This window comes from Pituophis catenifer, unplaced genomic scaffold, assembly GCF_029215685.1.
Source record: "Pituophis catenifer annectens isolate HBS135680 unplaced genomic scaffold, rPitCat1.0.hap2 SCAF_1, whole genome shotgun sequence".
In the NCBI taxonomy this organism is placed as follows: domain Eukaryota; kingdom Metazoa; phylum Chordata; class Lepidosauria; order Squamata; family Colubridae; genus Pituophis; species Pituophis catenifer.
The window spans coordinates 249,577,250-249,603,456 of NW_027256881.1; the positions used below are offsets into that span (position 1 = coordinate 249,577,250).

Sequence of the window (26,207 nt, forward strand, 5' to 3'; positions counted from 1 at the left end):
AATTGCAGTCAATTGTCTCTGACCCTTGTTTGTTTTAACCGTGCATGTTCGACAAACCTGTTTAAAGTTTGGAAGAAACAATAGCTTATTTCATGTTAGATCTTTTGTCTGCAGTAGATTTACAATCACAAACACTGTCTTTATTAATCTAAAATGAAAGCAGAAGTATCTGAAATTCTGCAGGTAGTGAAGGGGCATGCGCGATACAAAATACTAAGGGTTATTCTTTAACATTAAAACATAATAGGTGGTGTTTGTGAACTGTATACCCTCTTTTTTGATCAAGGGCAGCATATAGTCATTGTGGTATGTATCAGGATACACCTGGTGAGATGCAAAAGGAAGGAAATGTCTCAAAGTAATGTGGTTCTCTGCCCAGAGAGAGATATTTTTTGTCTTCAAACTCTCTCCATTTTTCATGTTGGTTATCTCCGTATCCTAGCTCTTCTATTTTATCCAGTCTATTACAGTGTTTTTCTAAATGTTAACTTATCAAAAAAATGTCAAATACATGAAGAGGAATGGGAGCCACACAAAAAGCCTCAAAGAGCTACTAGTTTATGGGCAATGTGTTTTATGCTAAACAGCTCTTGAGAAGATTTGTGGGTTCTAAAATTCAAAATTAACATGGTAGAAGCAAACATTTGATCTTCCCTGCCTGTTTCTTGGAAGTGAAAATATGATTAATTATATGAATCAGATACAAAGTAAGGCCTTTTAATAACAACTTTCCTTTCCTCCCCTTAAGTGTACATGTATAGGAATTTCTCGAAAATGGTTAGCACTAGGCAGTTCAGGTGGAGGCCTAAATCTCATCCAGAAAGATTGTTGGAAACAGAGGCTTTTCCTCACTCATAAGGTAAGACTGAATTAAACTTGCAGCAACCTTAGTGTAAGAATAGAGAGCCTGGTGGTGCAGCAGAATAATAGCCTGTTATTAACATTCAGCTGCCTGCAATTACTGCAAGTTCAAATCTCCCCAGGCTCAAGGTTGACTCAGCCTTCCATCCTTTCTAAGGTAGGTAAAATGAGGACCCAGATTGTGGGGGCAATAAACTGACTTTGTATAAATATACAAAAGTATGAAGGCTATTGCTTAACGCACTGTAAGCTGCCCTGAGTCTCCGGAGAAGGGTGGCATATAAATCAAATTAAAAAAAAAAATAGATTGCAATGGGCAGGAACTGGAAAGGATGATTCAGAAAAACAACTTTGAAAGAAAACAACATTTATTTTAGAGGCCTAATACAGTAGTCGTTGCTTAATTACTTATTGCTTAACAACTGTTCCTATTATGATGAAACACTCCCCTCCCCCAAATTACCTATGACTGGTCCTTGAAGTTATACTGCCCCCCCCCCCCCAATAAATCACATTTCACATGCTTGGTAACCAGTTCACATTTACAATACTGTATATTTGGTTGCAGTTTATCATGATCATGTGACCACTATTTATGCTGTTTTTGCTAGTTTTCAGCAAAAAACAAGTCCATTTGGGAGAACGGATTTGCTACCAGTATTATTTCTTCATTGATACTTCATTGAAGTATCTTCACTACTTCATTGATTTATAAAGCTCATGTATGAGTTTTTTGAGGGTTAAGAGATTGAAAAAATCCATTTAAAATCTTAGAATTTAGATTATAAATAAATAATACCAGCTATTATGATTGGAGTAGATAATTTAAAAAATGTATGTGATGTGGGGAGTCAGACATTGTGGAAACAATATGTTATCTAGGATAAGTCTGATCATTTTATCTCTTTGTAGGAAGGTGCCATTTCCTGTGTTGCCTTTTGTTTACATGATGAGGATTATGTTGCTGTGGCTACCAGGTAATGACATGTTAATTGAATGATGTATGTACTGTCCATCATGTCATTTTGGCAAGGGAAGGTTTATTTCAGTGATGCAGGCAAGATGTTCATACAGTATATGTGTTGAGAAAAATGAAAGTGAAATGAATGTTAAAATTAGAGATGTCCAGTCTTTTTTCCAGGCTGCTCATCCATTTAACTAATACCCTTTTCACTAATAGTATATTTAGAACTTCAGATGCCCCACTGTCCTACCACTCATTTGTGTGCGTGGGATCAAGAATAAATATGTATACTATCAGCTTGTCTTGGTATCCAGAAACATTGGATGCTGTGATCAGTTCTGACTTGCAAAATATCATAAGTGGAATATTATGTTTTCTTCACCTTTTATACAAATAAGGGGAAAGACAAGGATGAAATACTTAAATTCAAGGGTCAAACCATGGTTTGTCAGAACAAGGCTAATATTATTTGTCCTTCAGAGTATTCTGTCTACAAATAACATTGTTTAGTAATTTTTTTTTTGTAAGAGCTAACCTTCAGCTGGCAGTGGAAATGTTTGAAATGGCTTCATTTTACAATTAACATTTGACTTCAGTTGTATCTTTTAATATCTATTGGATTTGATATTATAATGAATGTAATATAATGAATGAATGGTGGTTTACAAATAATAAATTTTATTTTTACAGTCAAGGCCTTGTTGTTGTATGGGAATTAAATCAAGAGCGTCGTGGGAAGCCAGAGAGGATTTATATCTCTTCTGAGCACAAAGGCAGAAAAGTAACAGCTCTTTGTTGGGATACTAATGCACTCCGTGTTTTTGCTGGTGATCATGTAGGGAAAGTGTCTGTGATCAAGATTAATTCCTCCAAACAAGGAAAGGTATATTTTCTTACTGAATTTTGAACATAAGAGCTAAGCATTAGCAAGTCTTAACAGTCAAGACTTCTGATCTCCAAGGTACCAATGTCTTTAAAGAAAGCACAAGCTGCAGCTTTGCGAGGTTAATGAGTTAATTTGTTGGATGGATCTCCCCTTTATTCTTCTCAGTTTCAAACCCAGGTCTGATGATAACTGCCAGGGTGAAATAGGTTGCTTCCATGATGAGGAAAGGAGGTCGTTTGTGAGTTGTAATATAATGGGAAACTCTGGTTTCTGGTAGACTTTTTGGTCCAAACTCATTGGAGCCAAATTTGACCGTTTGGATTTTAAAAAATCACACATAAAAATACATTTTGGGTCATTGTGGCATCCTTGTGGAGGATCCATTTGTATTCTGAATTGGGTAAGAAGATAATGTCAAAGGATGATGCAGATTTCAGTTCAAAGAAGAAGCTATCCTGCACTCATACTCTTCCCCCCCCAGTTCATATTAATATTTAGAAAAAAAATTTCACTGATCCTTAGATATTAATGATGTGCAGTTCCAGACATTTCAAGTGCAACATGAAATGTATCTAAAAAAGATTAATTATATGTATGTTGTCTTTTGCTTTTGTTTTCATGAAAAATTTAAGTAATTTAATTTTGAAATTCCTGTTCTCTATGAATGGATTACTCAGGCATGAAAAACATGAGTGTACTTTCATTTTTTTCCTATAGGCTGCTACTGCATTTGTGATGTTTCCCATTCATATTATAACTACGGTTGATTCTCGTGTGGTTCAGCTTGATTATCTAGATGGCAGATTGCTTATCTCTTCTCTTACACGCTCTTACTTATGTGACACGGAGAGGTAATTAAAATATTATTAATTACTGTCTGTAAATTTGATGCCATGCAGGTAATTTGCAAGGCACCTTTGAAAATAATACCTTGCACTTAGAAATAAGGGCATATAGTTATGTCACACTTGTAAAGGTAACATCAAATTATATGTGTTAGCTCAAGGATCTCAAACTCGGATTGTCATGTGTTCTACAGGAGGACTAGTTAATTAGCCTGAAAGCTACAACATGAAAGTCTTGCATACATTGAGGTAATAGTTGTAACTATATTGAAAATAAGTAATATCATAAACTATAAAATATAAGTTAAATACTTTAAATTGCAGAACAGAGCTGTAATATAGTTTATTGTGGCTACTCAGTTGGCAGCAATTTTTAATTAACTAGAACACATGATATAAATCTGCTTCTACTTTTCTTCTTGCTGAGTAGAGATCTTCCTTCATTTATTCCCTCTTTGTCAGGGAGAATCCTACCTTCTTCCACTGAGATATTTGCTTGCTTGCTTTCCTGTTTCTTGCTCACATTCTCAATTTGGGTGGCTAAATCCAGCCCTTCTTCTCCTTAGTTACCTTATCTTTTTCTCCAGTCTCACAGCTCATCTCCCCTGGCCAAACCTCATCTCTCTGCTGCCCTGTCAAGAGACTGGTGCCATTCCAGAAGCGGCACCTATGGCAGATCATGTGAATAATCATTTTATATGCCTAGCAACTGCCTAGCAACTGTGGCTGGTTTACCATTCCTAGAAAATTTAAAAACAATAGTACAAAACTAAAACAGCACAAGTTTTAAACAACAATAAAATAAATCCAGAAGAGAGCAGAAAGGAAGAAAGGGATATCATTTGTCTGGACAATGAACCAGATGTTTAAGGGCCTTCCAAGTGCTAGCAAGGTAGGAGCTGTTTGTATTGGGGGGGGGGGGAGCTCCATTCTGGAGGGCAGGTGCTGCTACAGAAAAACAATTCTTCTGACATCCAAATGTGTGGCATTGCTTAATCAATGGAACCCAGAGTGTGCCAATCATGTCAAGATTGAACATGATACTATGGGAGACAGATGGTCCCTCAGGTGACTAGGCCATGTGCTATGTAGGGCTTTATAAGTAGTGAGCAATATCTTGAATAGCACCTGAAAAGAAATAGTTCCTCCCCATCCAAACTTCGAGTGTGGCTGTGGGTGGACTGCTCTGCATCTGGGAGTTTTATCAACTTTGGTCTTGGATGGTGTGTGATCAGCTTTTGCAACCTTCTGACAAGCAAAGCAGTGATTCCCTTAACAACTGTGGTAAGAAAGGTCATGAAATGGGGCAAAACCACTGTCTTGCTTAGAAAAAGAAATGTGGGGCTCAATTGTGGTTGTAAATTGAGGATTAGCTTTTTTACTTTAAAAGCACAGTTGAAATTGAAAATTTGCTCTTTACAATATTTCCAGAATACCATCTAGTTTAGATAGCTAATTTCACAACCTCCTGATTTCTTTATGTTCAGTTATAATATTTCGAGTGTTAAAGCCTGTACATTTTATAACGTTGAAGTATGCTGATGTAGTAACTTTACTAACTTTATTTCCAAGAGTATCAGACAATTTACAAGGCTTTCTATTTATTTTACTTTGTCCTCACTCTGCGCAATCCAAGATAAAGTTTCATAAATAATTTGCTTTAGAGATTGTGCTCCAAAAGAGGGTAAATATAATAAAATTTAAGACTCACGTAAGCGTTGACTGCCTCATCCTTCAAATTCCCCAGAAGTCAAGCCAAGATAGCACAGACAAGTTCTGATATTGTTCCTGCAAGTTCTTTAATTTTCAGGAGTGGCTTTTGATACTATAGAAAAATGAAGGTCAGGGAAGGAGACAGGAAAACTTTGTTAACCTAAAGGACTTTCATTCTTCTGCTGTTGGGTTTAATTCCTTGTATTTTTCATAAGATAAACAAAAATAATAACATCTACTATATATACCTTAAAATATGGAGATGTGAATGCCTTTAAATCTTTGGGTTTTTTAAAATAGTGTTCAGTAAGTTTTCTTCTAAATTCTCAATGTTTTTTTTTTAAATAGGGAAAAGTTTTGGAAGATTGGAAATAAGGAAAGAGATGGTGAATATGGAGCTTGTTTTTTTCCTGTTGGAAAGAGTGGGGCAAATCAACAGTCATTGATATATTGTGCACGGCCTGGTTCACGGATATGGGAAGTGAACTTTGAAGGGGAAGTGCTGAGTACACATCAGTTCAAACAGTTGTTGTCATCTCCACCTCTTCCTGTAATTACTATCAGGTATTGATTCTAATGCAACCATGGGATGCGTAGGCTTGAAATCTAGTGGTGTGTGTGCCAGGCTTGATTAATACTTGGAAATATTTCATCAGCGTTCCAACATGTAAATTAAAGTGAGAAGCTGAAACAAAAACCTGAAGTTATTAGTGCAAATTCTGTCTATGACTTTGATGTAGTCATTCCAATGACATATATACAAGATCATGAAGATTATAAAACTATAAGCAGTACCAAATCTTCAGCTCGTTGTGATTTAACAAATTAATTCTGAAGCATAAAATAAAACTGATGCAATTAGTAGAACTAAACCCTAACATACATAAATGTGTTTTTTTAAAAGGGAGGATCCAGAGTATAATGCTTCTGCATGTTCTCCTCAGTCCTTGGCATTCCCCAAGCTGCTTTATTTAAGGTAAATATAAAGCAACATTTTTATTTTTATAAATTGGGATTTCTTAAATTTTTATTTGATTTATCTCTCTTGCTTATGTAAGAATTGTATTTATATGTCATTCATCTCCAAATATATTTTTTATTATTCCCAAAACAATGTGATGTTAAGAGATAGTGACACTTTACATATTAGTTTAATCCATGGATTTCCTCCAGTGTTTATTGAATAAAGGAAAATTGGCTGGGTTTGCATGTTTGCAAACATGCAAGCTATTAAATCATGGTTTATTTATTGGATTTTGTAATCCTGTCTTTACAAAATACAATAAATAAATCCTTTCACACAGCCAAAAGCCAAATAAAATCACCTTGTGGACTTGCAAGATATATGAACAGCGATAGTAATTGTTTAAAAATCATACTGTTTTCTTACCAGAATCAGATTTAATGGATTAATGTACTATGTAAGTGCCACATAATAAAGATTTAGAACTAAGTTGTCATAGGAGCAATTTCTGTGAATTTTTATGACTCAGAAACTTCTCCTCCTTTATTTGCAGTAAAAACATTTCTTGCCCTAACAAGTATGATGAGTGCAGTGTATTGTTTCTGTGTTGCAATCTTAAACAAGTGGCTTCTCACATTACATTTTTATCTTCTATGCTTGTTTATGTGAAAACAATTATTTTAAAATTTATTTTATTTAATTTTCTAATTTATAGAGCCTCATGAGAAAGTGACTCTGGGCTGCCTATAACAATTATTTGAGTTGGGGGGGGGGAATTTGCAGATTAGAGGATGGGTGAGAACAAATCTTGGATAAGCCAGTTTTGCGGTTTGAGAGGAAAGACTCTCTTTCCCTCCACCTGTTTCTAAGGAAGTGAATGCGTCTCATACAGTGGGGATGTTCCTCTTTTGAATAGTCAAAAATTAAGAATAATATTGATGAAAAACAAACACAAAACATTTTGGCCACATACATTTTCTTTACAAGCATTCTGTTTCTTTACAGTGAGCACTGTATAATGACGTGGACAGAAAGAGGCATTTATATTTTCATTCCTCAGAATGTCCAAGTTCTCCTCTGGAGTGAAGTGAAAGGTAAATATAGAGAAAATTGCTTTTGAAACAATGCCAATGAAGTTTTAATATGCCCAAATATCCTCCTATAAAAGTTTTAAGCATTTATTGTATGACAAATCACAATTTAATACAACTCTGTTTGCTGTTATGACAGGGGAAAAACAACTCTGTGACCTTTGCAGCCTCTCTCTCAGTCATGTCTTTGTCATTACAGTCAGTCAGTATGCATTGTCCTGTGCCTGAGCCATTTTTTTCTCCCTCCTCCAGATTGCCTAAACACTTTATCTTCCTGATCTGCTTTTCTCTTATGCACAGGAGTCCCTAAAATCTGCTAACCACAAAACACCTTAATTGATTAGAACTCTGACTGGCTCCCAGCTGTTTTCTGAAATTGATGAGACCCTGATCAGTTTCACACCTTTTTCTTCGCCTCCTAAACAGCTACATTGAGCTAGTAGGCAAACAGGCTTGCAACACATTCCTTTCTATTTGTGATTTGTGCCTCTTTACTTTCTTTAATCCCTTCCTTTCCAATGAATGTAAATACAAACATCAGTTCTTTTCTTGCTGATTATAGGGTGGGGTTTTGTCCTTTTACCTGGTTCCCTCGTGACTCAAATTCTAGGAACCTTCTCCACCGTTTGTGCCCACCCTGCTGTTTGGGTTCATATCCTTCTGATGCCGTCAGCCAAAGGAAAGCTGAAGTAAAATCATAAGATGGTCACGGTCACATAATTTTTCACTTAGCGGCTGCTTTGCTTAATGATTAAGTTAATGACTTAACAATCACTAAAGGAGGACTACTATACCTATATTATGTCTTGTAAACTTGCATCCTAACAAATGTATGCAGACATGTATTGAAGGACTCCAGATTTAGTGATTTGCAGTTCTGATTTGAGCAGAGTAACAGTGATTGACTTATTGCTGGTGATGGTGGTGCTGCTGCTGCTCTCCTTTTGCTTTCTCTTTTATTTATTTCCTTAAATTATAATTAATTATTGAATTACATAAAGGAGGTCCTCCCTTTAAGGAAAGAAAAAAGTCCAAATTCTGTGTTGAATAAATGAGATTAGGCTAGATATCCCAGTAGAAAATTGTCTGTTTCTGACACAGAACAGATATGCTATTATCTTGTCCTTCACATTACCGTAAACAGAACATTTTTAAGAGAAGAGCAAATTTATTCTTAACTATGATGTATGTGCAGCATTTGAACCTGGTTTTGAACAAAAGTTTTGACTAAAGTTGTGATCTTTTTCTTTCTAGACATCTATGATATTGCAATATATAAAAATGAACTCTTCTGCTTACATACCAATGGAAAAGTCTCCCATCTTTCCCTTCTGACAATTGAAAAATGTGTGGAACGATTGCTTAGAAGAAGTTTTTGGACTCTTGCAGCCAAAATGTGCTGTCTTTTCCAGAATTCTATTGTTTTGTGTCGGGTAATAAATGTTTTTATTTAATGTTTTTATTCACTGTTTAATATATTCATTTTATTTAAAACAATTCTGATACCTTTTTTTTAACCATACAAATTTATTGCTATGTTTTTAAAGTTAACTCATCTTAAGGTTTACAGCTGGCATGGTGGCTCAGCGATTAAAGTCACTGAACTTGTCAGCTGGAAAGCTGCCAGACCAGGTTTGAGACCCGAGTGCCAAGTGATGGGGTGAACTCCCATTACTTGTTTCAGCTCCTGCACACCTAGCAGTTCGAAAGCATGCAAATGCAAGTAGATAAATAGGTACCACTTTGGTGAGAAGGTAACAGCTTTCCGTGTGCCTTGGCATATAGTCATGCTGGCTATATGACCAGCAATGAAATGTCTTTGGATAATACTGGCTCCCCCAACTAAGAAACAGAGGTGAACACCACCCTCTAGAGTCGGACACGACTGGACAGGGGAAACCTTTACCTTTTACCTTTAAGGTTTACAAGCTTGTTTTCCCTGTGTCTCCTTCAGACTCTGTAGGGCAGGGTGTCAAACTGGTGGCCTGCGGGCCAGCTGCATCACGCGCAGGCCACACCCACTTCGGCTCCACAAAGGCAAAAAAGTCGCAATACTTCTCAATACATCATGTGATGTGATCGAATTTGACACCCGTGCCTTAGGGATTACAAGATCGTTTTGAACTATATGGGATGGGTATTTCCCAAGCATATAGTGGGTTATTTTTTAATACTTAGAATTTTACACCTTCATAAATTAAGATGATTTAAGATTATTTGTGTTTGTTCAGTTCGTTATTCAATCTTTCTAATATCAATTTTTAGTAATGAAATTTTATTGTTTCTTTAATATCTTCAGCATCATTGTTTCCTCTATGTTAACTACCAATATAATTTTACTAAAAATCTATAATTTATGCTGGACAAGAACTCATATTTTCCTGACTTGTCAGGAGATTGCAAGTCCTAGTGCTGCCTTAAGCAATAGACCAAACTGGCTCTTGGAATTAAATTGGAATTATTAAACTATAATGTAATAATAAATATATTAAATAATTAAATCATAACTAATGATTTATTAATAATGACTATATAAAAATAATTATTAGAATAATGTATAATTAATGGCTGTGTAATATATTTCCCCAAACAAATTTTAAACTCTGCTATAATTTTATAAAGCCTTGGTGTTTTTTTCCCTCAGACATTTATTTTGTGCATTGTTAGGCAAGAAAGCTTCTTCCTGTAGATAAGCTGGAACATCTGAAGTCACAGTTGGATCTGTCAACAGAAACTGATCTCAGTACTCAACTTGAAGAACTGATCTCAAAACTTGAGCCTTTAGATTCTGCATGCAGCAGCAGAAGAAGCAGTATTTCTTCACATGTAAATATGTTCCAATACATTTTTTTCATTATATGTGTTACATTGGATATGTTAGGAAGTTGTCAGATATAGTACGTATTACATTTTTTTAAAATTAAAACTAACATTTGGCTTTATGTTTTATCCCAAGATAAACTTGATTTGATAGAAAATTAGAGCATACTGAGAAATTCAGTATGTATTTTGCCTTTAATAAAAATTCTCTGGGAAATGAAGAGTTTTCCTTCTGCAAATAACCATTGCCATAATAGCACTAACAATGCTTTTGCTATATTTACATCATATATATAATATACGATGTATTATATGTGTTTGGGATAGTGATATATTCTTGTGCTGTAGAAATGAATACTAGCCCCATCTATACATTTCATTTACTTGGAAAGTTAAAAATGTAATTTTTCTTGTTAAAATCTATAGGCCCTTAATGCAATTTGGCTTTGATTTATCATAAAATAAATATTTTAATGTGCATTTAATTCTGTAAGAGGAAATTCATAGTTTATATTGTGTTTTTATTTAACAGGAGAGTTTCAACATATTAGATTCTGGAATTTATCGTGTTATTAGTAGAAGAAACAGTCAGTCTGATGAAGATTCTTGTTCCTTACATAGCCAAACCTTATCAGAAGATGAAAGGCTGAAAGAATTTCACATACAACAAGAAGAAGAACAGCTTGAACAAGGTAATTTAAATGTTTGTTGGGTACTTTTATAAACATGCAGTTGGACATCCTTTGATTATTTGGAGAACACGGTTGCTCTAATTCCAATAATTTGGCATTATTTGGACTTTATAACATTGAATCAAGATAGGATTGCATTGATTTTTGAATACTAATTTCATATTAAGACTAAATAATAAAAATGACAGCATTCTATTCTATTTTCATAAGTGTTCAGCCATATGTTTTGTCCCCTTTTCTTACTTAGCTATAAGTAATTCTGAATTTTAATGAGCTGTCAGAAGTTAACTGATTAGCTAATTAAGTAATCAACTTTGCTCCATTGTTCCAAAGCAGAATATGCTTTTTTTCCCATTTTGGCTTTGTAAATCACAATATGTGTGAATCTGGCCATTTAGGCTTATTAAAACATCATGGTTTAAAAATTAGACATGATAATCTTTATATACTTGATACATTTTAATATATTAGAATATCCACATTTGGGACAGTTTCCCTTTCTTATTAATAAACAGGTCTATTATTTATTTTATATGGTGTAACAGAATACAGCATTATTGCATCTTAAAAAAGTCTTTGTTTTTATATTTATTCTGCTTCTTCTTGCTGGGAAATCCTTGTGAGGTCCAGCAGCCAGAATGTGTAGACTATTTACTATTTAGCCATGACAAATTAACGTTGCCCAGGACTGCACCATGAGGAGGCTAATCTACATTGCACCCCAGTAGATCTATGCAAAATCGATAGATTGGCGAAGAACTCATTGATTCTGAAGAACTCTGGAATTTAATGTTCTTCTCTGGACCATGCTGAACAAGATTAATACACTGTAGAGTTGTATACATTGTTGGCAGAGGATTGTGTTACTCTACCATGGCCAAAAAGGAATCTAGTAGCATCTTGTTAGTTTAATAAACTTTATTAAAAGACATAAGCTTTCAGGAGCTGCACCTCACTTAAGCAACGGCATATTATATTGTGAATGACAGTTCACAAAAGCTGTTTTTTAATAAAAAATTGTTGGTCAGCTATCTTCTGTAGTGTTGTATATGTTTGAGTTATTTGTCATATGACAACCTTAAGTTGCTAAATAGAGTAAGATCACATTTAATTTGTATGCTGTGTTTTTTGAGCACTTTGTGGTAACATTGATAATATGTGGCTGCTTATATAATAAGTCAAGAGTCTGTAGGAATTCTGTAGCTTTCACATCCAAGTAACAATTAGATATCTGACTAACTTTCAAATCAAGATAAGGACAGATATGTGCTAACATCTTGTAAGCTATAATATATTATAATTAATGTGAAAATTCACTGATAACTAAGTTTTGCATGTTTCTATATAAAATTATTCATACAAATTCATTTAGACCTGCTCCCTTATAAAAGGATATAATATATCCTTTTATATATTTCTATTTTTGTTTCAGTTGAACCTCTTCCTTTTAGAATATAAAAAGTCTTTTAATAATTGATGTGCAGATGGTATAAATTATAATATGAAGAAATTACGTTCCTGACATTTTTCATTGTGAGACACATAAAAATGAATGAATTCTAGCAGAAAATCCTGTTGATTTTTTCCCATTACTGTTTGTCATATTCTAATCGTACCTTCCTGTGGGAAAGAAGTTTTGCAGATCTTCGGAGATTCAAAATGAATGACCTGTTTCCATAGTAATTTTAAAAAGTGGCAGTTGTGGCTGGATAATTTTTTAAAAATCTATTTCAATCTGAAAAAACTAATGGGGAATGTCATGTGGCCATTCCTAAACATTATAGGTAAATCACTTGACAAAATTCCTAAATGTTGTTTTATGTTATGACTTTTACATTTTAATTTTATTCATTAGACAGCATATCTCATGCTTCTCTGGTGGTGGACAATGTTCGGAATGAGACTTTTCTTCCATTCAGTATTCCATTGTCATTCCGTTCCCCATCTCCTCTCGTCTCCCTTCAAGCTGTTAAGGACAGGTAAAAATTGTGTGTCAATTTTTTTATCCATTACATCATTTTTTTTGTTTAGTTTAATTTAAACATAACATATTAATCCATATCTTTTTCCCCCCAAAGCTTTCACCTAGCTTTCAACTTGCCCCAAGCTAGCTACTGTGTTTCCCCGAAAATAAGACTGGGTTTTATATTAATTTTTGCTCAAAAAGACACATTAGGGCTTATTTTCCAGTTAGGTCTTATTTTCGGGGAAATACAGTACTAAACGTGTTCGTCTGGCTGACAATCTTAAATGGGGCTTATTTTGGGGGCAGGGCTTATATTACAAGCATCCTGAAAAATCATGCTAGGGCTTATTTTCCAGTCGACTTTTATTTTCAGGGAAACATGGTAATAGAGACTTAAGATTTCTTTTTAAAATGTCACAATGGTGGAATGAGCAATGGACTTCTCCAGGATGTATTTTGCTTATGAGTTTCGAGATATCACTAAGTAGTTAAAAGATCTTGCGCCTTTAGGAAATATAGGGTTTAGAATCAACATTGGCCACTTCCTTCATGAGAAGCTGCCTGTACTTTGTACCATTTTTTCTTTCTTCTGGCTTGGTTGTGACAAATTTAAATGGATCAACCCTGTCTTGAAACTCCATATAGTTTAGCTAGTTTTCTTTGAGACAACTTGTTTAGCTGGCAATAAGGGGAGTTCACACTCACACCATGTGCTTGCTAAGTATAGACTTTCCACTATCATCAATATTGTGATTAAAGGCTTCAAAAGAAAGAACTGTCCTAACTACAAGCACCTCAAGATTCTTAGAACAAGCTGCCAATCGTCTGTGGGCAGCACTAATTCAACATTCCTTCACCAGATTGTGAAAAAGTGGCACAAATTAGAGAAGTCTATGTGAACTATATGGTGTGAGTGAAGCAACTTCCTTTGTCACCAGCAAAGCAAATTGCCTTGAAGTACATGATCTTCTGCCACAAGGAGGCTGCATGGAGCCTTGTGACTAGACCCGTGATGGCGAACCTATGGCACAAGTGCCACAGGTGGCACACGGAGCCATTTCTGCGGGCACGTGAGCCGTCGCCCTAGATCAGCTCCACCGCACGGGTGTGCACCTCCCGCCGGCCAGCTGATTTTCAGGTCTCTGCCGTGTATGCGGGAGACACGTACACATGCCGATGCTGCCCTGCCCCTCCCAGGAGTCTCCATGTGGCCCATTTTGGATGCCAGGTAAGTACAGGGCTCGTGTGGAGGTTCTGGAGAGTGAAAAACGGACCTACCGGAAGTCTGGAAACAAGCTGTTTCGGGCCTCCGGAGAGCCAGGGGAGGCCGTTTTTGCCCTCCTGGAGGCTCCAGAAAAGCCTCTGGAGCTTCTGGAGCCTGGGGAGTGGCCAGCCAAGGTTAGCCATCACTGGACTAGACTGACTTAGGAAGATCTGCTACTCCTGCTGGAGAAGGAGGAAGAGCACATCCTTTGAAAAAGGTACTTTACTCCTACCAAAAGCCCATCTGCCATTTTACGAATTTTGTAAAGTAACAAAAAAGAGGACCAAAAACATTAACTGTGCAAACCTCGAAGTGAGATTTGGTCTATGACAACTACAGATATGTGAACCTGCAGATAACAAGGCTGCAAGTAATATGTGCCCCTTTTCTCTGTTCATTTCTTGATATAATATTTTTGGCATGGGAAGTAGTCTCTCTGTCCTTACCTAGATGGCTAATTTTATGAACAAAAGAACATTTTCTTGAATATAGAAGTTGTTTTAGAGGTAAGAACCTTTTATTTATGGAATAATACTTTTCTTTTTTACTGATATGTCTCTTAAGATACACTTTTTTTCTACTCTTTATTCTGTACTGCTCATCTTTCCTTTTTTACAGTGATTTTACTAAATGTTACAATTAAAAAGATAAAAACTAATACAAACTAAAAGAATAAAAAAAAACGGAAAGTGCAGAAAACAAAAAAAGAAAAGAAAAATAAGAATATAGTAAAGGGAAAGAAAAAGGTATAAAGAAATGGCTTCCCCCTTCATTCAAAATTATAAACAATTTTATAGTAAGTTATCAACTTCTGTTAAAATACAACAAATGATCTTTTCTTTCCATACCTCATATATTATTTATAAACAATTTCTTAAAGCCTCATTGTTCAATCCTGATCAGCAAAAGTCCATTCAGGGTTACCAGAGATAATAGCTTGTCTGTTTTATTTGGTTATACTTTACAATCAACTCTATATTCCTCCTTTTACTTTCAACAGTCTTGATCTTTAATCCCTTCAAGTAAGGTTCTAAAATTTGAACCTTATTTCATTTTTTCTTTTTCTTTCCCTTCTCATACAATAATTGAACAAGTCTCCTTTGTAAATCCAGTACAGGAAACCTATCCGGCTCACTCTTTTGGTCTGTTATTTGTATATCCTTTTTAATTATTTAGACATCAACTAGTTTCATTTGTATATCTAGTGTAGCGTCTTTTTCCATATCATTCTTGCAGCCTTTCATTTTTAAATCCACCTTCAGATCAATCTCAGTCTTGTCCAGTAAAACTTGTTCCTCTTTCATAACATCTTTTAAACATAGTTCGTGTATAATGGCAGGCACTCTTAAAATTAAGTTCTGGGTCATAGTTATCCTTCTGTAATGTCCAGTGTTAAAAGTATTTTGTTCTATTCTGTATTAGTAAGTCAAATGGTCCCATCTAATATTCAACCTTCAAGATCCCATTTGATTGTTCTTTTTCTTTTAAAGGACTCAGAAATTTTCCATGGTAGGGATTCTTATAATTAATTTCAAAATGTTATTTCAAATCCACTTGGACCTTAAGCCTTTTTATAACTTTTCAAAATCAGTGTTCTAATAGCCCTTTTGCTGTTTATTCTAGAAAAAAGAGAATGTTTTAAAGTTCTTAAACTTGTGCTTAAAACTTCTTTTACTAAGGATTGAAGGAAACTCATCTGGTGCTGTAAAACTGGCTGATCCAAAGCAATCAACAAGCAATTTCCAAAAGTGATTGGAAAAGGAAGTATGCAAAACCAATGTCCATAAAGGTTGTAACTATGGTTTGTGCAAAGTTGGCTATTTCCTCATCTCTCAGAGATCTAAATCAGCTGAAGACTGCTGCCTTGCAGTCTTCTTGCGAGGAGCAACTCTCTATAGCACTTAGGGGCAATTTCAATTTTCTTCTTGTCTTATTCTCAAGTAAGAATCAGTTCTTGGCCAATGATCCAAAAGAATATACCATAATATAAACATTAATGATAAAGGTAGAGGAAGCAGACCAAAACAAATAAATGCATTGTGATTGGTATTATACAGTGGTGAAATCTAAAATTTGTTACTACCGGTTCTGTGGGCATGGCTTGATGGTGGTGGGGTAATGTGACTGGGTGGGTGTGGCCAATTTTTTAAAAAACTTTTAAAACCATTTTTTCTACAACCTTTTCGGTGAAGAGGTTGTAAAAAAATGCTTTCAAAAGGCTCTGACGATTCCAGCTGAGTTGCCTGATCGGCAGAGGCTTTTTTTCTTTTAAATGCCTCTGACGATTAGGCAACTCAGCTTGGATCGTCAGATCCAAGGCTCTGACACGATCCAAGGCTTTCAAAAGGCTCTGACACGATCCAAGCTGAGTTGCCTGATCAGCAGAGGCATTTAAAAGAAAAAAAGCCTCTGTTGGTCAGGCAACTCAGCTGGGATCGTCAGAGCCTTTTGAAAACATTTTTTCTACAGCCTCTGAAGAGGTTGTAGAAAAAATGCTTTTAAAAGCCTTTGACGATCCCAGCTGAGCTGCCTGACCAACAGAGGCTTTTTTTCTTTTAAATGCCTCTGCTGATCAGGCAACTCAGCTTTTAAAGTTTTTTTAACTTTTAAAAGGATTTTTTGGGTTGAAGAGGTGATAGAAAAAATGCTTCTAAAAGTAAAAAAAAAAAGCCTCTGATGATTGTGCGGCTCAGCTGGGCATGTGGGGGGAGAGCAGGGATTTTTGCTACCAGGGATTTTTGCTACCGGTTCTCTGAACCACCCGCCTCCATCGCTACCGGATCGGGCGATCCGGTCCGAACTGGGAGCGTTTCACCCCTGGTATTATATACAAACCACTTAGGAGCATGGAATCTAATCAGAAGAGCAAGTTGTACCATTTCCAAAGAAAAATGTTCCAGGAACAAATTCCATTACAGTATACCCAAAGCCTGACTAGTAAGGGCAGAAGAGACAGTCTTAATAGGAGAAGATGGCTATAAGAAAAACCAAAGATAAAAAGATTCGTCTGATCAGACCTTGATCTGCTAATGGCCAAATGATGCCAACGGGAAACTCACCAACAGGTTATCAATATTGTACTACTTTTACTTGTATGAAGCGTAGTTCTCATGACTATTTAATAGAATTATCTTCCATACATTAAGACTTAAAGCTGGGTGAATTGCTAGTCACTGATTATGCAGAGCAAATGGTTCCTTTTATCTGTTCTGAACTTCCTATCATTTAGTTTCATGGAGTAATGCCCCACAGACATTCAAGACATTTCAGTTTAGTGATGGACAGAGGAAATGAGATCTTCCCCATGCACTAAAGCCTCCTAGAAGTTGACCTTGAAGGTCAGAGGGACCCCAATATGTTATGGATGTCAGAACTGCAGCAATGGAGGAACTAGAAGAATATGGTGATATTTCCTGATGGAAGTTCCTCTTTATTCATGTTTGCTATCTTTTGGATCTATTCTATTCAGTTAGAACAAACAGTTGAAACCACATAGGAAATGAATGTGACTTACAATTAAAATGAAACTAAAGTTTTATTACTTTTTTTTTTTGCTCTAAATAGTGATATGCTGTTTTGAGGATGGTAACAAATTACTTTCAGGTTTTGCTGTGTTTTATTATTTATGCTGTTATTTGAAAAAAATGCTTTTTTACTGGTTGTAATAAAAGTGATATCTAATTACCCGCGTGTGTCTAAAATTACAGAATTTATTTTTTGATTTGCATACAGGGTATGTTCTTGAGCTCAGGCAATTATGGTTAATTCTTTTATTTCTGAAAGCTACAGTAAATGCACCAGCTGCTTTTTCTTTGAAAAGATAATCACCAACAATTATTTAGATCTAACTCTAGTATATGGAAGAAACTGCTGGTGACTTTTTTCCAAAGATGAGCAGCAGTTTCCCCCCCCTCTCCTTTCAAGTAATCCTTACTGGATATTTTACACTCAGCAAATCCAGTCAGTGAAGTCTTTATGTTCTTCTATATGTCTAGTTGAGCATACAGTTCAGGCTTTGGAATAGTCCTGTCATGTCCAGTATTCATTCTCTCTATGCCCTCCAATCATAGCTTTAAATCCTAAGAATAGTTCTGAAAACACTGAAATATTAATCACCACTATTTCATTTATAAATGGTAATACTGCTAGTAGTGTATGTTTATGTTTTAGATTAATACAGTGTACATCTATACATACTGGCAACTTTTGTGTATTTTAGAAAATATACATGTTTAACAAATCTATATGAGTGGTAGAGAAGTAGTGCACTTAATTCTGGCAGTTGTTGCCTGCAATATTCCATTTAATTTTGTTTGGTTCAGGCCCCCCCAAATGGTAAAATGTGAAATTACAATAAAATTGCAATTAGATTTAATAGACTAGATTTTAAGCAAGTTATTCAGAAATGAAATCATGAAAAGACTTAGTGGGTTTTATATCATAAATACGTTGGCCAGTATTTTAATTTTTCATAGTGGAGTTTTGACATTTTGTTAAATATTTAGATGAAACATAGTGTGATTTATCAAGGAATGCTAAGCATCTTAATTGTAGAACCAGCACTTTTTTCTGTATTTTGCTTTAATAATTGAAAATCAGATGATTCTTAGTGATTCAGAATCTATGCTAATACTTTCGTATTTACTTAACGGCCTATGAAAACAAATATAGTGTTAAAGATATCCACTTTCATTTAGCATTCTGCTCTTTCTGAGAATCATACCATTTTTACTTTGATTTTTAGTGTTTCTAGTTTTGTACGGAAAACCACAGAAAAGATTGAGAAAATTGGTACTCTTCATCTGAATCCTGATAAAATCAGACAAGATATTAAAGATGAAGAGCCACTCTCAGAAGTGCCTGCCAGATTAGAAGCTCAGCCTCTGGAAAAAGAGTGAGTCCCATTACATTTTACCCGGTGCCCAAACTTTTTTTTCTTTTGGTATGATAATGAATTAGGTAAACTACTGCTTTGTCAGTTAGCTATTGAGAACCTTGCTAAACTTCTCATATTGCAGATGCATACCTAAAAGTTCTTATTTTGATCCATTTTAAAATGCCATTTAAAATTACTATGGGAATTGAACTGGGATAAAAAAAATATATTGAATGTAAGTGTAGAGCATCAAGCATACAAAATAGATATTTGATAACAAACATGGTTAAATCTCTACTCAGAATGCTTCTAAGAATGATGTTTAAATTTAGATTTTAAACTCTATTTGTACTGTTGAAATGTGAGAGACTAATGTAGAAGTAATCATAAGACTAGACTGATCTTCTAAATGCTACAGAACTGTACAGAAATAAAACAAAAGAGAGGATTTTTAACATGCACCTATTATTTATTAAAATGTCAAGAGTTGAGCTACAGAGCCAGTCTCCAGAAGAGGATTACCTTAAAGACCTCAAAGCAGTAACTACAGAAACTCTGTAAGTAAATCAAGGTCTTTTAAAATGAAATGTGTACTGTTATGTATTCCTTTGAGTAATGACAGATATATTATTTATTAATAAATAATATTATAAATATTATAGTATTTTAATAAAATAGATGTATTAAATATAATAAACTTATTTGTCGGGTATATTGGGTGGGATCAGATATATGTTCTGCATGTAGACGAACTACATCTTTCTGTGGAAGGAATTCCAATCCAGCAGAGATGTTTGCTAGAAGAAAAGGGGGAAAAGATAATTTTTAAAAATTATCTTCATTCAGAGCGGATTGCAGAACGCTGGCATGTATAAGCTTATAGGGAGATGATGGAATTGACAAAAAGCATTTTCCCCTTCTGTACAGAAGTACAGAAGGACTTCTATTTGTGTGTGGGTGTGTATTTTGATGTTAATCCAACTTGAATATTCAGCTTGAATATAAAGATTTTTTCAGTTCAATTTCTTCTGGAAGTTGCAGGCAGTATGGAAGTTCATCATAATTTTCACCATAATAGAATATGGAAGTTGCACAGATAGTTCAATGCTGTAGGAAGAAGGAAAAATACATTTCTATATTTTACAGAGGCTTTGAGAATCTATCCATTGAAATTTTACATGTAGTAGCCAGATTGTACTGATTTGCAATTTGTAATCATTGCAATTGCAATCATTAAAGTATAAGTAAAATGTCAATGAAAAAAAGTGGCAGGCTTCATAATTGTGTTTATTTAAATAATTATAAATTATGATAAAATAAAAAAGGTATTTGAATGTTGTAGTCCATTAGAAGAGTCTGAAATAGAATTATACTATGAGCTCAACAGAGTTCTTTGCCAACACTTTTGTATTCATTAAACTACAAGTTGAATATTCTTTCTTTCTTTTTTTTTTTTTTTTTAGGTCTAGACTCCAGGATCCACTTGTTTTGTTACAACCACAAAATATGAGGGCAATTTTGCTGGATTGGATTCCATTTCTTGAAGAAACCTGTGGATTAAAAGCAGCTGTTATTTTAAATAACGAGACAACCGAGGGAGATAAAGAAATGCCTTTTCAATCTGAAGACAGAACTTTTCAAGAAAATGTGCTAAAGGATCAACACAATGAGCCCGAAGATAAGGAAGTGAACACAGTATTGGGAATAAATGGTGAAAGTGAAAATCCAAATACAGTACAGGATGAAACTTGGGAAGAAAATACTAATTCAGTCACAAATTATCAGGCTGATAATGTACTACATGAACAGCCTTTGAGGACAGAGACCATTTTCAACCAGCCTTACCAGATTAATCCCCCATTTTTTATAACACAGAATGTTAAAAAAGACCTGACAGAGCTGACAACTTTATGTTTTGAATTAAATGTATATGAAAGTTCACAAGTAAATAATGAGCCAGGTGTGTTACCCGATGGTTCATGTGCCCTGGCTTCTAAATTCATTAGAGACTATTTTTTCCTCCTTGATTTAGAAAGGTTGAAGAGGTGTATTATTACCTGTCATAACAATCATCCTGAAGTCTGGGATGTCTATATGGAAGGTCTGAAAGGCAAGTAATTTTCAGGGTCTTGTGTGTTGGTGTCTGTCCATTTGGTAGAATTGTGTCTTGCAGAGAAATCTGTAGAAAATCTTTGGAATTAGATCTGTGGACTGGCGGTTTTCCACACTAGCCTTGGAATTTCTTCTGATTTGAATTATAATGTTTAGGATTCTTTGAAGAAACCTAATATTATCATCCAGTGCATATAAGTGCACACTATGATTATGAGTGCAAGAAACCTACATCTAAACTTTATCATGTTTTTTTTTCTATGAAACTCATTAAAATAAAGAGAGAATGGTTGCACATTGATCTGAATGGTATCATGTGCAATTCCCCCCATCTCCAGAATATCTTTAAAAGTTGCTACTGATCAATCAATGATTAGAAGTCACTAATAAATAATCAAATTCAAATTGTTAGTGTGACTTGAAATTGCCGCTTGAAAAGCTGTAATACCGTATATTTGCACATACAAAAATCCATTGACTGATTTGATTGAAGCTCCAGATTGAATCAGAGGTTTGATTCCAAGGGGTGATACGATTGTATTACCATCTCAGAATCAAAGAGATGAAGGAGAGGTTAAATATAATCATATTAGATTTTTCTTAATATTTCAGTTTATTTATTCAGTTATTTAAGTAATTTCAATTCAGTTTTAATTCTGAGCCTACACATTTTTTTTGAATCTAGGAATATCATTCAAGAGCCAAGTGCGGTCCTTAGCTCAAAAGAAGATGCTGCAATTAGTCCTTGATTTACAACCATTTGTTCAGTGACTGTTCAAAGTTACAATGGTACTGAAAAGAGTGACTTATGACCATTTCCATACTTATGATGATTGCTGCATCCCCATGGTCACGGGGTAAAAGTTTAGATGCTTGCCAACCGGTTCATATTTATGACGGCTGCAGTGTCCCTGGGTCATGTGATGACTTTTTGTGACCTTTTGACGAGAAAAATCAATGAGGAAGCCAAATTCATTTAACAACCAGGTTACTAATTTAACAACTGAGGTGATTCACTTAACATCTGTGGCAAGAAAAGTCATAAAATGGAGCAAAATCCATTTAACAACTGTCTCATTTAGCAGCAGAAAGTTTGGACTTGGTTGTGGTTGCAAGTCAAGGACTACTTCTACTTCTAATACATCAATTTTCTTTTGCTCCCCCATATTCCTTTATACTTTGGTTAGGAATAATTTAAAATAGATTTTATAGATGTGGAGGGGAATGAATAAAATTCCACTATGACTGGGAATCATCTCAAATAATACTGTGCATTTCGATTAATAATGCTAGGACTCAAGAAGCCATCAGTGTAGCTGTGTATGTATGATCATAATTTAGTTATCGTAAGTACAATAGTTTGGATTTGCAATGAAACACATGTACTTTGAAAATACAAAAATTCTTACCTTTTCAGCAAAGTTGCTTTAAGATTGGCACTGTGAAAATGTCTTGCCTAATGTTGCTGTTAAGTATAATGCTTGTAACATACAATTATTGATTTCAGAACTGACTTTGACTAGCCCTGTGACAGTGGCCCTTGAAAACGGAGATATGTTTAAAACACTGAAGTTGCTAGTTGATTTAGGGCCTTGGGATGCTCCTGTTTTGCTGGCACATGCTGAAAGGTATAAAGCATTAGAGTTGTTTGAATGCTTATAGTTTAATTCTTAGATATTTACACAGAAAAATTCTTTTCAAGAGCCTTCATCAAACACGTGTAGTTTTTGAAGAAATCTTGTACTTTTGTAAGCATGCTGTTGCAAACAGTAGTTATCATCATATTCCTTTTCATTTTTATAAATTAAATTTAAGCAAACTTTATTTTGATCATTTTTTGCGTAAGTAGTGCAAGAAATTTATTAAAGCTACTCCTCTAAGAATTGTATTTTAAATAATTTTATCTTCTGTGTCTTATTTTAATGTAGGCTTTATAAAAAATTCAGAGAAACTTCTCTAAGGCCTTTGACCCGGTTCTACCCTTTGATTGGACCTTCAGATATCAAGCAAATTTGTAAAAATAATCCTGAACATTTCCTAGCATATTTAGACAGCCTTATAAAATCAAAGGATGAGGATGAACGGTATGTATTATGTTTCCTTAATTTGGAGAAGGGATGCAAGGGATAGGATACAAGGACATGATAAAAATATTAATCCCATTTAGTGACATTTGAGGAAAGAAAGTAGTATTAAATTGGTATTAGTAACTGATAAGAAAAAAATTTATCTATTAGTTTTATGATCTAGCTATTGTCAGCTCAAAAAGATTTGCAAAACTAATACTACTAGTATACAATGCATTTTCTTTGTTTTTATAAACCCCAGAATTCTTAAAACTAAATAAACTTAGTGTGGTAATTTTTGCTTCTTTTTGCTATTTAAATATGTAAATACGGTACATTATATTGAATCCAGATTAAAAAAACGTGAGGGCTAATTAGATACTAAAAAGCAGATGAATTAATTATAGATTTTTTTTTCTAGCTTGTCTTTCCTTAGAGCTCTTCTCCATCCTGATTCATTACAATTGGAGTGGCTGTGTTTGGCAATGTCTCATGATGCCCCGCATAAAACAAGCACAATGGATGCTCAAGGAAATCCATGGTTGTAATTTATTAGCTTTTCTGATTAACTATATAGCTCCAAAAATCTTTTTCCTAGATTTCATTTACACATTTTTCCTAAGGCTCAGTTTGGATAATCAAATCCTAGTGTTAGGAAACAAAATATGTACAAGTTATATTTTGCTCATTTTTAATTCCTCCTCAATGATAAATGAGTATCATAAAGTTGCAATAAGCCTTTGCTTTTAAATATGCACTTAAACTATGCCACTATTTGAAGTAAAAGCTCCTCTAGCTTCTTCCAAACATTTCTTATAGTGCTAGTCTAAGTAAGTGCACATCCTAGACTGCATGAATCAGAAACCACTTTTATCTTCAAACAGTAAAAGCCGTTTGAAATTAGTTCCCTAAAAGTTTGGCATGATTAAAAGAAAAGTTCCAACAAAATATTTCCTGCCTGTAAATAATTTGTCCTAGATGGGAAGCTGTTAAAAACAAGGCTTGCTTTCAAAGGTTTATCAGTAAATTTCTTTTTATTTCTCCTTAAGCATGTTCCTTCTTTCTGTTCCCCTTTGTAGTATTTTATCTGGCTAATGGTAGTATAAAATATTTCCTCTATTAATATTGATATTAGGTATTAATAGTATTTATACTCCCTGGTGATATAGATAGCAGGAGCCAGGAAAATGTAGCTCCCTCTCTCTTGGCATTTCAAAAATAGGCAACATGTCCCTATTCCACTGTAATCCATCCTGTCTTCTGATTAGAGCAGTGTATTAAAACTATAAACAAATATTGTCAGTGTAGATTTTGATTACAATTATTTATTGAGCCTTCTTTACAAAAAACCTAATATAATTTTCAATTATTGTTTTCAGGCCACATTCGCATTTGTTTACTTGGGGATATAATCAACTGATTGTACTTTTGCTTAATCTTCCGACTGATGTTGTAAGGAAGGAGAAAATGACTGATATATGTCAAAGCAATGGGTAATATTTTCTTAAAAGCATTCTTGAAAAAACTTCATTTTAATCATATAATGTATGTATTTTTGTTTTGTCCTTTTTCCTAATTTATCCCTTCACATAGTTCAGCTTCAGTGTATGATAACCATTATTCTTGAGCACCACCATTCTCCCTATATATTTGTGGTCTAATGGTGACTAATTTGCTTCTGTGTATTTTGTATTCTTAATATTCAGATACATTATCTGTCTGCTTTACCTATCAAAATTTATTAAATCAGTTAAAACAAACTAGTCTTCCTCTCTCCTCCATCCTTCTTGGTAGATTTTTAAAAATCAGTTTATTACTTCAGCTCATAATTGCCATTGCTAGAATTTCTTTTGTGGCTGGTGATATATGGAAATCTTGATTATGGTTGCTGAATAGATTTTGTGTAACCATGTGTCAACTTTTAACCACATAGATTTTCTCAGGATGTATCTGAATAGAACAAGGAAGGAAATATTATTGGATTATATTCAGTAATTTGCTACTTTAGTTTGACCAAATTTGAAAATTGAATTAAATTTACCTGTAAAAAATACAACACTGAAAAATTTAAACATGAATGGTTCTCAGCTCCTTTGCTTTCTTTCAGTTGGGTCTAATATTTGGACTACATTGTACCCTAATTTCTTAATCTTAAATTCATAATCTTAATCTGATAATGAACTGAGATATTTTTTCTCTATTGAATCACTCAAAAGCAGTGGTGGGATTCTACTGATTCAGACCGGTTCGGGTGAACCGTTAGCTCTGACTTTCAGCCGTGAACGAACCGGTTCTCTTTTTCTTTGAAATGGGCCCGCCTGCCTATCGCTGTGTTATACTCATCTATATTTCTGCTTCCAAAGCCCAGCTGATCGGGGCAGCAGAGTGGATTGCCGCTTCTCAGTTGTTTGCCTTGCTCTCAGCAACATGGAAGTTCAATTTTCTGCAAACTGCGCACGCGTGCTCAGCGAACCGGTTGTTAAACCGCTGCTCAACCACTGCTCAAAAGTATACAATAGGAATATGTTTTTGGAAGAGAGCGTCTAGTTTGGACTGTCCTTTTTATAAAGATAGTTATAGTTTAGTTATAAAGCGTACATGCTTTAAGTCAGTTTATTCCTTACATAAAGATGGGCATTTTCAATCTCTTGGATTTCTTTCTTTGTTTTTTCTTTAAAGGAACTGTCCCTGTCCCCACCTGTACTATAACATTCAGCTTGCCTCAGTAAGCCCATGAGTTATGACCAATACAGCAAAAAAGGAAATTTTCCAAGGCTGCAAGATTAAATACAGTCAGATTATCTGCAGCAACACGGCTCAAACTCAAAAGCATAGTCCTTTTCAGGAAATTACAAAATACAATAGTTCTAAAACATTCCTTAACATATGATCATCAGCATCATCAATATTTAAAATGATGCCTATTTACAAAGAAGACTGTCAGTACTTGTGCAATGCTCAACCTCCCGAGTTGCCATCTTGGAGATCAAAAGCTAGCGCCCGTTTCTCCCAAGGCTTATTATCCCAATTTCTTAATCTTTTTGATCGAATTTCCATTGTTTCTGGCAACTACCTTGTATCCTTTGC

The 26,207-nt window shown here is 34.7% G+C and overlaps 1 protein-coding gene across 1 annotated transcript in view; it reads left to right on the forward strand.

The window, feature by feature from the left end:
* HPS5 (HPS5 biogenesis of lysosomal organelles complex 2 subunit 2) overlaps window positions 1-26,207 on the forward strand; it is a 35,707-nt gene that overhangs the window by 3,309 nt on the left and 6,191 nt on the right. The window contains exons 4-21 of the mRNA XM_070957435.1: window positions 749-859; window positions 1,774-1,838; window positions 2,516-2,708; window positions 3,429-3,562; window positions 5,618-5,833; window positions 6,174-6,245; window positions 7,239-7,327; window positions 8,579-8,757; window positions 9,992-10,150; window positions 10,677-10,836; window positions 12,692-12,815; window positions 18,811-18,960; window positions 19,428-19,499; window positions 20,406-21,052; window positions 22,562-22,682; window positions 22,983-23,138; window positions 23,542-23,661; window positions 24,500-24,613. Of these exons, the coding sequence (XP_070813536.1) occupies window positions 749-859; window positions 1,774-1,838; window positions 2,516-2,708; window positions 3,429-3,562; window positions 5,618-5,833; window positions 6,174-6,245; window positions 7,239-7,327; window positions 8,579-8,757; window positions 9,992-10,150; window positions 10,677-10,836; window positions 12,692-12,815; window positions 18,811-18,960; window positions 19,428-19,499; window positions 20,406-21,052; window positions 22,562-22,682; window positions 22,983-23,138; window positions 23,542-23,661; window positions 24,500-24,613 (2,882 nt within the window). The remainder of the gene's footprint in view (window positions 1-748; window positions 860-1,773; window positions 1,839-2,515; window positions 2,709-3,428; window positions 3,563-5,617; window positions 5,834-6,173; window positions 6,246-7,238; window positions 7,328-8,578; window positions 8,758-9,991; window positions 10,151-10,676; window positions 10,837-12,691; window positions 12,816-18,810; window positions 18,961-19,427; window positions 19,500-20,405; window positions 21,053-22,561; window positions 22,683-22,982; window positions 23,139-23,541; window positions 23,662-24,499; window positions 24,614-26,207) is intronic.